Raw genomic sequence first — 14,694 nt, forward strand, 5'->3', positions numbered from 1 at the left:
TCATTTTAGAATTATATTTTTCTCGGTAATTGTTATTATTGTGGTGACTGTTGTCGGCCAGAGGAGGATGGGCCCACCGTTTAGTTTTAGTTCCTCTCAAGGTTTCTTCCTCATGCTCTAGTGGGGTTTTTTCTTGCCAATGTCAGCCTTGGCTTGCTCACTGGTGGCTTGGACTTGGACATTTGTAAAGGTGCTTTGTGACATCTGTTCTAAAAAGCGCTATATAAATAACTTTTGATTTTGATTTTTGATTTGATCCCCTGAGGAAAAGCCAGAGTAGCTCCCACTCTGAGGCAGATGCTTCCTCTGTGAGCCATTTCCCACCACTGGATGAGCCCCAGAGAGAGTGAAGGATCCGCGGCCCACAGGCTGCTGTCAGAGAAGAGCGGCCCCACTTCAGGCAGGTGGCAAAGAGCTATAATTACAGAGCATACCTAAAAATACACAAATGGCATGCTTTGGAAAAATAAATATAAAAATTAGTGAGGGTCACCCTGACAGCGAATACATTTGTTTCTGTGTTTTTAAAAGTTGATTTTATTAATGAAACCTGTTTAGCATTACCGATATCATAACACCAGGTATGTACACCGTGTTCTAACGCTGTTTTAGGGAGAAGAAGAAGGGGAGCTTGACTCTGGTGCAGTCTCTGGCCCAGAACCACACCGACATCCTGCTTCCCAAGCTCCACGATGTGTGCCTGACTGTGGTCCAGAGGGGCCCTCTCAGGGACAAAAGATTCTCTAATCAAATCATATAAACAATGGCCCAAAAAGGATCTTCGCATTTTGCTGTCCGAGCTGGAATTGCTCTGTTTTGTGACCAAAATGGTTCTAACCTGATGAAGAGTCAATTTGGAATGTTCTAGCGAGGAATATCTTGTCCTTAAACATGGTAGGTAGTACAAACTGATGCTTTTCCTTCTCTGACACACCAAGTAAATCTGCCACATATCGGATGAGTCCGATCGGCGTGTTTAAACAGGCACATCCCCATGGAGTGCCTGAACACCTGAGCCCCATGTCCACTGTCTCAGTTGAAGAATCTGAGCTCCATGGTGTCGCGTGCTTCCATGACAACACTGGCGCACATGTCCACCGACCTGTGGAGGGCCATGGACGCCAAGGCGGAGTTGGTTGCCTGCATGCTGCCGCACAAGGCGGGCGAAAGCAACCTCTTCATCAGGGAGGACAAGGACCTTGCGCTCGGTGCCATGGTGCAGAGCTGCTCGCCCACTCAGGTCATTCATGCTCTGCTGGCCGGGGAACTCAGGAAGGATCACCTCACCAACACCTCTATAAATTTGTTTTGAAAACGGTCATGCAGCCATTTGACCAAAATAAATTACACTGCCAAAAGAGACTTTTAGTAGAAGACAGAAACACATTTATAGTACAGCAGAGCCCTGCTACTACGAGGCAGTAATAGTGGAATCTAGACGCTATAATAGGTTCATAATAATTACACGCTATAATAGGTTTCCAATGTTGGGCAGTAGTTTAGCTGGGGCCTGGGAATATTGACATACCTATCGATATCTTGGTGCCCTTTTTTTTTTTTGGCTCCTCCTACAGGTCCAGCAGTCTGTGATGTCATCCCACGATAGATCAGGAAGCAGCTCCCTTCGTCACCAGCTCCCTGACCAGCCCTACCATTGGCCCGTGGCCTACTCGCTCGGCCAGAGGAAAGCCTGTATCCTTACCTGTGAGAGGAAGAGGAACACGGAGAGACATGAGGGATTCGGACATTGAACATCAGCTCGATTATTGAACTTGATTATTGTAGTTTCTGGGCTTATTGTTTGTTTTAATGCCTTCATTTTTTAAAAAAAATAGTGTTTTTTACAAACAGACTAACAAACTGTATTAAATGTATCTCAAATGCAATGTGTGATTAATGTGTTTAACAAGTTGATTGTTGTATTTTGAATTCCATGGGAGGTGTAACTATAAAAAATAGTTCTTTGGCACTTAGTGGCAGTATTTGTTCAAAACACATGTAACATCAAGCTCTTATGTAACCTTTATAGGATCTTCACCTCAGACTTTGAATTTTGGCTTAATTTAAAGGGATATTGTGGGGTAATTGGAGCTAATTCTATAACTATAGTAGTGAACTGTATTACTACAGAGAAATCTTTTTGGGATTGTGTGTGTTTAAAATAGAAAACAAAAATTGAAACAGGTAATTTATCAGGTTTCAGATTTCCTGTTCTGCTGGACTGAGGGCATGTTGCTATATTGACAAAATCCAAGTAACTGCAAAATCTTTAAATAGTACAATATATAAACACAGGCAGTGGTAGTTCAACGGTTAAGGTACTTGACTTGTTCTCGGAAGATTGCTGGTTCACTGCCACGTTGCCACTGTTGGGCCCCCGCGCAAAACCCTTAACCCTCAATTGCTCAAATCGTACTCAGTCATAATTGTCGCTTTGAATAAAAGTGTCAGCTAAATGACATAAATGTAATCAGCACAGTCAAAGATTGATTAACCACACTAAGTCCAATACTAAGAGACTGGTACAGTGGATGAGGCACAGAGCAGGATACAGCACTATTTTTTGCTTTCCATCAGCAAGTGCTACCTGGATGCAGTCTTGCTATTTGGGGATTTTGCAGGCTTTGACTCCTTGGGTGTGTGATGAGGATTTTGCTTCAGTTAAACTCCTCATGAACATGTCTGACAAACCTGCACGTATGCTCTACCAGGACCTCATTTAATACTTCTCTTTCAGTAACTTGGAGCCTGTGGTTTTTGTTTGCTATTTTTGACATAACTGGGCAACATTTTACATTTAATGTATATATGGAATCCACAGAATCTATACCATAATACTGTAAAGAAATAGTATACTTTATACATTGTAGCTAGTCCATGCTAGAAGCTCCCAAACAACTCCACATAAACTTCAGCTCAAATAAGCCTCTTCCTTTCCATGATGTCCAAAAGTATTGGCGTTCAAATCATTCTTATGGCTGCATGAGTTTCGCCAAACAGCGTCAAATAAATGGGAAGCTGATTGACAGCACGCGGACCTTTAAACGGTTAAAAGGAGAACTAAATAAGACAAGTGAAGGGTCTACGTTTTCATCTAAACCTCCTCCATTTGTTGAAACACCTGCCAATCACGCCACTTGCCCAGGAAACATATGAAGTAAATAATAGTCACCCACCCCACTTTTTATGTAATTGAATTTTCTTTGACAAAATCTGAAGTTATCTTATACTGGAAGCATGTTTTAAAATGCCATTTAAAATGACAGGCACGATTGTTGTGGAAATTTACCAGAAAAGCACAAAATATTTAGCGTGGGATTCTGGAGAACGGATGCATGTAGACGGCTGAAATCGGTAAGCAGGTACATGTATTAGTCCTAAGAAATGTTATGTTGATAAATGTAGTATTTAATATTCGATGCTATCAAGTGATTTATATGAGTCTGCCAGTTTGGGCCTGTAGGTGCAGCAGGCAGACAAGCAGACACTAGTTTTGATTATGTCTGGACAAAGAGTAAAATAAATGTGAGCTTTTATCTTGTCTACTGGCGAGGTTCAATAGTGCACTTGAAATTCCATTTTATGACGTTACACCTGTCCATGTCACCTTGTTGCCATGGAACGAAGAGTCCGTAGAGTAGCGAATTGATATTTGGTGGAAATCTTCTCACTCCGGTCGATATAGCATGCTAATAATTTCAATTCTTTAAATTAAGAACCACAGAACAACATGGATGATCATGAATTATATCCGTTCGGTTTTCTTGAGCCTTCTTTCCGTAAGGTTAAAGGTGGGAAAATAATCAACACTGAGGGTAAGTTATGAAGTTAACTAGCGGTTAGCGTTAGCTAGCTAGCGTTAGCTAAATCATAGATCGTGGTTTTGTTATTGCTGTTGTTTTTTAATCTGCTGTTTTAGTTTTAATTTTGAATATAGCCCCTAACTTGATCTGCATAGCATTCCTTTGGTTAGTGGCCCTGTTTTCATCTTTCCCTAAAGGTATATTCTCTTCCCCTTCAGATTCCTCCAGTGGGATCGCCAAGAAAGTAAAATTCGAGAGCAATTACTACCTGCGGAGTCCTGGTCCTCGGATTCGGCCGGGGACGCCCTGGCCCTCGGATCCAGGGTTCAGTTCAACCGATGGCTTACCTGCCCTTGTCTTTTCCCCCTCTGGAGCCTCAGACAAGGCTGCGTCGTCGTCCAGCCAGCGGGGAGAAGACGCCTGTCAGAAGCGGTGCAGCCTGAAGAGGAAGAGAGAAGGGGAACACAGCAGCGACAGCGTACAGATCCTGGAGGATCTCTACACCCCTTCGTTGTCCAAGCGCGTGGCCAGGAGCGGAACAACCACCTCTTCCACCCAGTCCATTGCGTACTCCGGTTGTACCGCAGATAGCAGCAAATCGATAAGTGATTGCGAATACCAGCTGGTGCAGAATGAAATCCTCTGCTCTGCCTCCAACAGCTACGAGGTTCTGCACTACCTTGGTTGTGGAAGTTTTGGCCAGGTGGCCAAATGCTCCAAGAAGGACACCAATGAAATGGTTGCCATCAAGATACTGAAAAACCATCCATTCTTTGTTCGACAGGGTCAGATCGAGGTGGGAAAGTTTTGCCTGCTTTTTTGGAGCTTTTGATATGGAATCAGCTGTAGCCCCGATTCTGTTTGTTGGTATCAGATGTGCTAACTCACACTGTGGAATCTGTATACAGCCAGGGTAGCACAAAAACACTTGTGTTTGGTATCAGCACACTAGTTCTAATTTTCAAAGCATCAGTAGGAACTAGTTCAGATAACACATGGACAGCTTGAAGCTTACTATAAAAAGAAGGCTTAGCTACAATTGCATAAGCCATACCTGTTTGGATGTGTATTAAAAAAAAAAGTGCAGAAAAATAAAATCTGTCTTTCCTCATTTGCTCCTCCTCAGGTGAGCATCCTGAGACGGCTGAGCAGGGAGAACGCAGACGAGTTCAACTTCGTGCGTGCGTATGAGTGCTTCCAGCACAAGAAGCACATGTGCCTGGTGTTCGAGATGCTGGGGCAGAGCCTCTACGACTTCCTGAAGGGCAGCATGTTCAGCCCGCTTCTGTTGAAGTGCGTCCGGCCCGTGCTGCAGCAGGTCGCCACGGCGCTCATGAAGCTGAAGAGCCTGGGCCTGATCCACACCGACCTCAAGCCCGAAAACATCATGCTGGTGGACCCCGTCAGGCAGCCGTACAGGGTCAAAGTCATCGACTTCGGCTCGGCTAGCCACGTCTCCGAGGCCGTGTGCTCCAGCTACCTGCAGACCAGATACTACCGGTGAGGGACACGTGCTGAGGCGTGTTAGAAATAAGTGTGCACTTGTTGCACTCGAGTGTGCTTTAGAGTAGAGCTGCACATTTTGGCAGTTGCGATGACCCTGCTACACATTAAAATCGTGATAAGCATTACAGTTAACTGGAGCACGACTGATTCATATTTGATTTATAAGTGGTTTAATTTTAGTGATTCATGTGAGTGCTGTTATTTAGCAAAATACCTGATGAACCCTCTTCAATGTCTGAGATTAGTTAGGATGCTCCGAGTTGCAGGCTTTGGTAATATTAGTATTGGTCGTGTCTGTACAAAACTGCTGTTGCATTGTAGCTATACCGTTAATTAACCGTGTTGTTTACTGAGTAACAGTGTTTAACTGCACTGATACTCTGTATTTACTTAATGGAAAACAGAACATCATTGTAGTGTCAGTGCATTTTTGCATATAGTTCCATGTTAGAATAGTGGGTGTGTAATGTAAAGTGGTGTGTAGGGGGGAAAAAAAACCTGGACTCATCAACAAAATACTATTTAAACCTTTTACATTTTCATGAATGAATTCAGCACCGTTTGTGTTAAAGCAATTGCCGCCGAATCACCACAAACTACGGAATCAGCCGAGACTGATTTCATGATGGCGATATCTGTGTTTTTGGTCTAGGTCACCTGAGATCATCCTGGGTCTCCCTTTCTGCGAGGCCGTGGATATGTGGTCGCTGGGCTGTGTCATCGCCGAGCTGTTTCTGGGCTCCCCCCTGTATCCGGGAGCCTCTGAATATGATCAGGTAAGCACACGGGCCTTTGAGCTGTGCCTAGTCTTTTTCACGCATCTTGGGCTTGGATTCACGGAGCTCTGTAGAATTTCGCTGATTTGGGGTCGGTTCTTTCACTTTCTTTTCACACTTTTCTCACTGTGTGATGAAGACGTAAATCTTGTTTGTGAAAAGAGTGGCGTAGTGTTGCTAATGGAAATGGCCGTTCTTCTAACTATGCAGTTTGTTAGGGAGTCCATAATGGCTAGCAAGGAAGAGAGTGAATGTATGGTTTGAGCTTTTAGCTACTGCTTTGGCTAGCTTATTTTTAGGAATAATATAAATAATAAGAGTTTCTATGGCCTGTTTTTCTTTTCTTTTTCTTTTTTTCATACATGCATTTTGAAAATGGAAGGATGAACACAAAATAAAGTCGTAATCCTCTTGCTGTGTGGTGTCTCTGCAGATCCGTTACATCTCCCAGACGCAGGGCCTACCAGCAGAGTACCTGCTGAGCGCAGGGACCAAGAGCAACTATTATTTCCACAGGAGCCCTGACTCCAGCAGCCCCCTGTGGAGACTCAAGGTTTGCCAGTCTTTAAATGCCAAATACCATGTGTTTGTTTCATAAGGGATGTAACTTAATGATGTCATGTAACTTTATGGTGGAGCTGAATGGTTGATTTTTTTCTTTCCTTTTTCTAGACGCCTTCAGAGCATGAGGCAGAGCATGGCATCAAGTCCAAAGAGACACGGAAGTACATTTTCACCTGTCTTGACGACATGATGCAGGTTATTTTGGCTTTTGTGAGAACGTGAGAAACAGCTTCCACGGCTCACGTTGTAGAGCAGGTTGAGCAAGGTGCTAGCTCAAAGGTCGAGCGTTCGTGCCGTTATAATGAGGAACGCACATGAATCGCTCTGGAGAACGGCGTCTATGAAAGGCAGAGCAATGCATAGTAACTTGCTGCAGAACTTGCTGCGTCTTAGGGGGATCGGTGCCCTCTGCTGGTGTTTAATATGACTCACCCCTGGGTCTCTCGCGCAGGTCAATACGACCAGTCTGGAAGGCGCAGACGTCTCGGCGGAGAAGGCAGACCGGCGGGAGTTCATCGACCTGCTGAACAAGATGCTCACGCTGGACGCTGACAAACGGATCACGCCGATGAAGGCCCTGAAGCACCCGTTTGTCACCATGAGCCACCTCCTCCAGTTCCCTCAAAGTGCCCAGTGAGTTGTTCCAGGCCTTCCAATCTACATGTCACAGTTTTTAAAAAAAATTAAGGAACACCATCTTAATTTACAAATCCAAATGGTAGTACTGTAACTTGCCCCCCGCCCGTGTCTCTCTCTCTCTCTCTCTCTCTCTCTCTCTCTCTCTCTCTCTCGCTGCAGTGTGAAATCTTGCTTCCAGAAAATGGAGATCTGCAATCGGCAGTGCACAGGGTGTGATGGCAGCAAGAGCCTGTTTGGCAGTGGGGGTGGGGCGGGGGGCGGGGCCAGCACAGCTGCCAACCTCAATGACACCTTCAGCAGCTGGCTCGCCCAGCACAGCCAGGTGGGACAACCGGCACAGCAGGGCGGGTTCAAGAGGTCAAAAGATCGCCAAGCAGAGAGCCGGGCTAGGTACTCCCTGCTTCTTATTGCACTTTTTAATGGTTGGCATTAGCGCTAAAACTCCACACTAATTCAGTGCAAGGGAACCCTAGAACAGGACTCGAGACCTACTGGTCTAGTGTGTGGGTCTGCATAGTGGGTACAACTGTTGTAACAAGTGCTGGATGGCTCTGTGCCATCACACTTTGGTGATAGGTTGTGTGTGTTCACTCGAGTGTGCAGTGTGTGTTGAGAGTGTTGACGTGCTCCTCTGACCCTGTGCCAGACCTGTGTCCTCCCCCGTGCATGGCATGGGCGACGCAACGGAGCCCATTATCATCTCTGACACGCCCAGCCCAGCTATGAGCGTCATCATCATCTCCAGCGACTCGGAGGACGAAGATGACACCAAAGTCCAGCCCACCAGGTGCCCTCGCCTCGTCTTTTTAAAGCCATTATGAAATCCTTCCTAACACTTTCCTTGCTGTCACTCATCTTGTTGTTTAACCCTTCCTTCCCTTCCTTGGCCCCAACTCCCAGCTGCGGCGGGCGAACGTCATGAGCTGCGTGACGGCGCAGCACTCCGACATGTCCACATACATCCCGCTCAGCCCCAAGTGTCTGCCCAAGTTCGTGTAGAGCGCCACCAACCTGCCCAAGTGTTTTTTTGTTTTTTTTTGTTTTTTACTTTGAATAAAAAACTTTGAATTGAAGTCGCTGACTGTGCCATGCCTTTCTGTGGGAGGCCCCATTTTTAACATTTTTTTTAACAATACCCATATTTTTATACTTTTATATTTTGATGTTGATGGTTTTGGTTCTGTGTGAAGTTAAAATATTTTTTTATGCTGCACTTGGCCTCAATTAATGTATTTTAAACATATTGGATGTGAGTCCTTGACCAGCATGTCAATAAAGCTTCATCCAGTTGCTCTTGTCATAATGTGTTCAGTTCTTCTTAAAAGGGTAACATCGCAATTCTAAATTGTATTACAGTAAAGCAAAACATTAAAGGTTATTTGGTTGTACTATTCTATTGATCCTATAGTCAGTGGCTATCAATAAGAAATGATCAAGCACAGTTTTATTGGGTGTGTGTCTGGAAAGAGAACTACAGCTCCCGGCGAGATTTTTGGTTCAAGATTAATCATCATGCAAATTATTGTGATTAATGCTTTGTCTGTTTAATGAAACTATTATACTATAAACCTAATATTTTAATAGGGCTGGCAACTTTCTAGATCCGATTACTACACGTGTGTGAAGTACAGGTGCTGTAGCTATACAAAATACAAATGTCCACAGTAGCCTAATTATAATATATGCATCCAAAATAAACACCAGAAGCCTGGACTAATGCTAATGTACATAAGTGCATTAAATCTAGGTAGGACTGCTCGATAGGTAGGATAACAAAACATTTGTCCCGCCATACAAAAGAAATGAGAGCGTGATAAGGACTCCAAGTCGCCACCAGATGGCGCCCGAAACCGCTTAAATGTATTCCAGTCGGAGATGCCTTTTACATTAACATGCCAGGATACACACTCACTGGATGTTTAAGCTTTCGAATGGGTCAGCTATGTTTTTATAGTCCGGAAAGATTTTTTATTATTATTAATCAGTTAAGTAATTCAAGCTGTTGCATTTTGCTGAGTTGAGGGAATATTGCATAACCCTGTACTAGCCAAATAATTAGATTTGATGTGCTATTTTGTGGATTAATACCATACCTGGCATGGTTTTAATGGCACATGGTCAATACTTGCTGTCAAAATACAGAGGTTCATAAGGACCTCCTTCCTTCATAAGGAGACTCCTGTTTTTGAAACTGTTTCGCGCTAACACCACTGTTTCTGCATACTAGCTCTTACTGCTTTTTTGCAACATGTTTATTCTTCGCCGTTAGCGATAGTTTTATCTGTGAGAAGTGTAGATGAATTGCTGTTCTGTGACGTGGGAGACAAGGCAGGATGCAAAGACGAGCCGTGGTTCACATGAGACAGATGTTTATTAACACACAAAACAAAATGAAACCAAACACGAAGAACATTAAGCACTAACATCGGAGGCTTGTCGCTTTCAGAGTCCTCTGACCCGGTCTATAAACCACAGGAAGGATCCTCATGGCGGGCCTCCTCCACCTCCACTGATGGATCCTCAGAGCGGTCGGATTCGGTGTCTGACCTGAGGCCGACGTCAACATACTCCTCACTCCTGCTGTAATCCTCCTGGTAGTCCGTGGGGGGATAGTAGGACCCTGCAGAGTCTGACCCTGGATATTGGTAGTCGTAATCGTACGGGTCCCGGTAATCCAGTGAAGGTAGGCAGGACTCTGCAGCATCTGATCCTGGACCACCACCAGGGCCCCCCCAAAATCCTCCAGAGATACTCTCCCCCGATGTGATGACAGGGAGTGTTCCCACAAGTATGGAGGATTCTCCTGCATGGGTTGGGTAGAAGCAGCTACACTGCTTCTTCCCCTTTTTCTTCTTTCCCTTGGCTCGAGGCAACCTTCAACGGTCGGTGTTCCTGTGACGTGAAGCCGGATGCAAAGATGAGCTGCGGTTCAGATGCCACAGACGTTTATTATCATACAGAACAAGACAAAACCAAACACGAAGAACATTAAGCATTAACACTACTTAGAACATAACAGGCAGTCTTAAAACACAACAAAGCAGCATACATGGGGTCAAACACTGACAAACAACAACAAAACAAGGGTTTAAATATGTGTGCTCACAATTAAAAGAACTATAGACAGATGCTGGTTCACTCCTAACATCTGCAAATTAAAATACAAGTTGGTTATTCCTCAAAAAGGACTGAAGCTCTTCCTCCGTCAGTGAAGCACCCTGGTAGTGTTCTCATATGTGGCGATGGAAGTGACGTCCATGTAAATAGGTGTTTAATCCCTGCCATGTGCTACTTGGAAAAGAAATTAATCTTTTAGTATGAACAATGTTGGGGATAAAGAAAGGGGACTTGTACATCTCCAATAGCGATTAGAAGACAATAACTGACACTAGGACACCTCATCTAAATATGTTGACTTGACAAGTATAGTATTATTCATGTTATACATCTATGGGTTAAAAATATGGAAAAAGTGTTTTAACAAGAACGCCAGAGGGGGCATTTACTATTTTGTGGAGAATAAAAAATGGCTCATTTTAATGTGTTAAAATTTTTTAAATTCTTTTGCAGAGAGGGAAGGGTGAAAGGACTGAGAAAGAAGGTTAGCACCTGCCAACCGGTGCTGGGAGTAGGCCTCACTCACCTGTCATGCACAAGAGACCTGCAGTCCCAGGGCACAGTAAAGGCTAATTTACTCCCTACATATATAAGCTTGTAAAACTTGTTTCTGTTAGAGTGCTCCTAGACTGAGGTACCTACATTCCCAAGTCTGAAAGGTGAGATTCTACCTGTGCACGTAGAAAATCAGGTAGGCTGTTTTTGTCCTGCTCTTCAGGATGGCTGGCTCAGTGCTTCTTGATACTTTTAAGTCACTGAATGACAACCAGCTCTGTCCTTCTCCCTCAGCTGTGTCACTGATATAGTGGCCTGTCGGAGTAGTCGGTGGTCCTTAGTCATTTAATAGTTTCTACTGCACGTGTATAAATAATGTCAGATTACTCACCATGGTCCATGCTGTCACCTAAATGAGAAACCACCGCCTGGAGTCTGTAGGTGCCAGTGGGTGCACATTCCTGCAACAAACAAATACATCTTTTTTTTCATACGATTAACTGAAAACGCATCACGGATCGAACGCCATCTCTGTATTAACAGGCCTCTTTCATTCTCTCTCATTCTGTCTCTGTGTCTCTCTCAGCCTGTATCTCTCTTCTTTTTGGTCTCTCTCTCTCCTCACCGGTAGGCTTACTTGCTGTCCTCTAGCTCCCTGTCCTTCTCCTCTCTCATTTACTACTGATGGGTTAAAAGAACTTAGTCATTATGGCAGATACTTATACACAGCCGTATTATCACTCCACTGTAAGAAAATGGCACAACTCTACCTGGCTGGGGACTGGAGTTTTCCCCCAGTTTATCATTTTGCATTTCTTGCGGTTTGTCCTGGGTTCCCGCTGCTCCACTGAGGACAAACCACAAAGCCATTCAGTCGGCATTTTGTAGCTAAATGGGAATGGGTGGACAGAGAAGTATGTGGGCACGGGTTGATGGTACGAGCTCACCTCGACTGCTGCCTGAGAGAAGCCACCCCAGGAAGGGCAGAGAGATCCAGCTCGGACGGGACGTCCATCACGTCTGAGAGCTTTTGGCCCAGCATGTCAAACCGCTTAAGGTGGAGGACGAAAATACTGTTCCAAGAGGAAAAGTGACTTAAGGACTGGAAGTGTGTGTGAGTGGAGGAGGGTGTGTGTGTTGGACTGGTTTAAAACTCATTCTTTAAGGTCATCTACGTCAGACGAGACTCACCGTGGCAGTGTGAAAAACTCCACCTCTTCAGTTGCCTCGCAGCCTGCTTCACACTCACAAAAACGCTCCAGTAGTGTTGGCTGAAAAAAGAAAGAGACCCTTTCATTGAGAGTGATAAAATCAAAATGGTAGCATGTCATATCTGTATTCTCTCCTTTACAACACAGTAATGAAGCCTTATCCAAAGAGGGTGTGTGAGGTGACCAACCTTAAAGTAAGTGTGTAGGCTGTCGGTCGTAGCAGGGCTCAGATTTACAGAGAGGTGGTTGTAGACATCCACTCTGCAGCTCTGCTTTCCACAGCTTTCACAAAATGGAGAACAGAAATGTTACAACATTTGCACAGAAATAATCTCCTGCATCCCTTATACAGTGTGTGAGTTATCACATGCTAATTTGCTCAGTTTTACAAGTAGATAACATCTTATCTAATGTGAAGCATCAGAGCAGAAAACATTTAGAATGCTCAGTCCATGTCTGTTATGTTTTCCCAAACTCACACACTCTCTGAGATTTGAAAGCTATGTGATGAATACAAGCTGAACTTGTGAGCATTTTACATGTTCATATTTAAGTTATGTATGTTATGAAACTTTCATGAATACTTTAAACAGAGATGTCCGGAGAAAGCGCCTACTCTCGGTGAGAAAATGTACTTTAAACAAACACGTTAAGACTGGTTAAGACCAGTCCATTAACACAAAGGAGATATGCAACAGTGATACCTAATTACCTGGTACATGTGAGCACAGACTTGATATGAAACTCAAAGTTTGCCACAGGGCAGATGTAAGAGAAGAAAGAGGCCCTGAGTCTCTCTCCCTCCTCTTTCAGCTGCAGTAAGCAGAGCATCAGGAACTCATGAGCATCCTGTGGAGGACAGCACAGGAGAACATCAGAGGAGGATTTGCTCCTGGACTTCAACAGCAGCACGGTGAGAAAACAAAGGTGGCCGTGTGCAGTTCCTGCAGGGTACTGCGTGAGGTTCTGATGTGTTCTGAATGGCTGAGGGGGCCATTTAGCTGGACCTGTTCATAGTCCTCTTCGAATGCAGGGCAGTGGGCTGAAACACACTCAAGCAGGGCTCCCAGGAGCTGCACCTTCTGCTTTGTGCTGCGAGTGGTGAGCCGGGCCTGCTGCAGATCTGAAAAACATCTACACACAGCAACAGGGAGACCAAGTGGTTTATATCTCTGAGCATCACAGCACCTCCTTAAGCACTCATGATTAAACAGTTCATTTAGACCCAAGTGAAGCCTCTGGTTCTGAACGGGTACCTGAGCATCTGGCAACTAGAAAGATCCATCAAGCAGGATGACTGAGCTCTGATGGGTCTCCAGAAGCAGGAGATACTCAGTAGGCACTGCAGAGTGGCGTTCATATAGCAGCTGTTCCCAATGTTGGGAAACCTAACAGGTCATCCATGTTAAAAATAGATTTAGTGCACAAGCTCTGAAACATCCAGGCCACTACATGTCAGTATAATGGCTGTTTCATAATGTGAAGAAGAACTGCTAAATGACTTACTGCTCATTTAATTACAATATGTTTGTATTTGTATAGGAGAAAAAGACTGAGCTTCACCTGTGTAAACTGTAAAATCATCTACTCTTAATAGGCTGTGTAGTAAAACGCGGTGTGTATTCTCGTCTTTACCCGAGCTGCCGAATGTTGAGGTGTTCGACAGCGGAATGGATGGGGGTGTGGCCTTGGCCCTCACCCTGACCAATCTGACGCCTCCTTTTACTCCTGAGGACGTGCAGCAGCTGTCGCAATAAATTCTGCGGCTGAACACGAGTGTCTGCTTGCATCAGAACAGCCGGAAACCTGAGAGACAGAAAAGAAGGGAGAGATGAATACACAGTGGCCAGTTATGCACAAAATGTTCACATAACAACCCTTAGACAGATAAAGGTGTGAAGAATGAAAAAGACAATGATGTTTTTTCTCGTTTTATGCCCCAAGGAAGTTACAATGGCAGTGCCATTGGGTAACCACCATGCCACACTTTTCTCTGCCACGAAGATGAATTTTGATAATGTACCCACCTCTCAATGCGCACGGAGTCCACATCTTTATCTGCAGCCTCTGTATAGAGAACAGAAACTTGGAGTAAATGTCCTTAACCAAAAACAGACTATGCATTTGAACAACATGATCAAATCTGCTGAGCTCTAACCAGGAACAATCACTGCTGTAGTCCTGAGCGACTCATATGAGGAGGAGGAGGAGGCTTGACCAGGAAGGCACGACTGGGTAGAAGAGGCATTGTGGGATATGTCCACAGGTGAAAAGGAAGAAGCAGTACTGAAGATCAGGGACCCCTCAGAGGAAGAGGGGCAAGAAGTGGAGGTGGTCACATTCGCGGCGTGACCGTCTAATGCCACGCAGGAGTCAGACACTTTGGAGGATGAGATTATGGGTCTCCACCAACTTCTATTCGTTTTCTCCTTCTTCTTTTTCTGTAGAAAAGCATTGTAGAAACGTATTGATTTGTATATGCAGTATTATCGCGACTTAGCGATATCTCGGTATTCTTACAAGAATCTCATTTTGATTTAAAAAAAAACAAAACAAAACTTTTTAATCATCTGCATTTGCGCT

General features: G+C 44.5%; 1 protein-coding gene across 1 annotated transcript in view; it reads left to right on the top strand.

Annotated features, from left to right (window-relative positions):
• LOC145655700 (uncharacterized) overlaps window positions 1-8,287 on the top strand; it is a 36,486-nt gene extending 28,199 nt beyond the window's left edge. Inside the window, exons 7-16 of the mRNA XM_081709190.1 lie at window positions 1,037-1,208; window positions 4,127-4,599; window positions 4,930-5,303; window positions 5,962-6,085; window positions 6,519-6,638; window positions 6,758-6,844; window positions 7,101-7,282; window positions 7,448-7,678; window positions 7,935-8,061; window positions 8,189-8,287. Coding sequence (XP_081565316.1) covers window positions 1,037-1,208; window positions 4,127-4,599; window positions 4,930-5,303; window positions 5,962-6,085; window positions 6,519-6,638; window positions 6,758-6,844; window positions 7,101-7,282; window positions 7,448-7,678; window positions 7,935-8,061; window positions 8,189-8,287 — 1,989 coding nt within the window. The remainder of the gene's footprint in view (window positions 1-1,036; window positions 1,209-4,126; window positions 4,600-4,929; window positions 5,304-5,961; window positions 6,086-6,518; window positions 6,639-6,757; window positions 6,845-7,100; window positions 7,283-7,447; window positions 7,679-7,934; window positions 8,062-8,188) is intronic.
• The last annotated feature ends 6,407 nt before the right edge of the window (window positions 8,288-14,694 follow it).

Source organism: Electrophorus electricus, unplaced genomic scaffold (genome assembly GCF_041902795.1).
Source record: "Electrophorus electricus isolate QZ-2024a unplaced genomic scaffold, ASM4190279v1 Scaffold32, whole genome shotgun sequence".
In the NCBI taxonomy this organism is placed as follows: Eukaryota; Metazoa; Chordata; class Actinopteri; order Gymnotiformes; family Gymnotidae; genus Electrophorus; species Electrophorus electricus.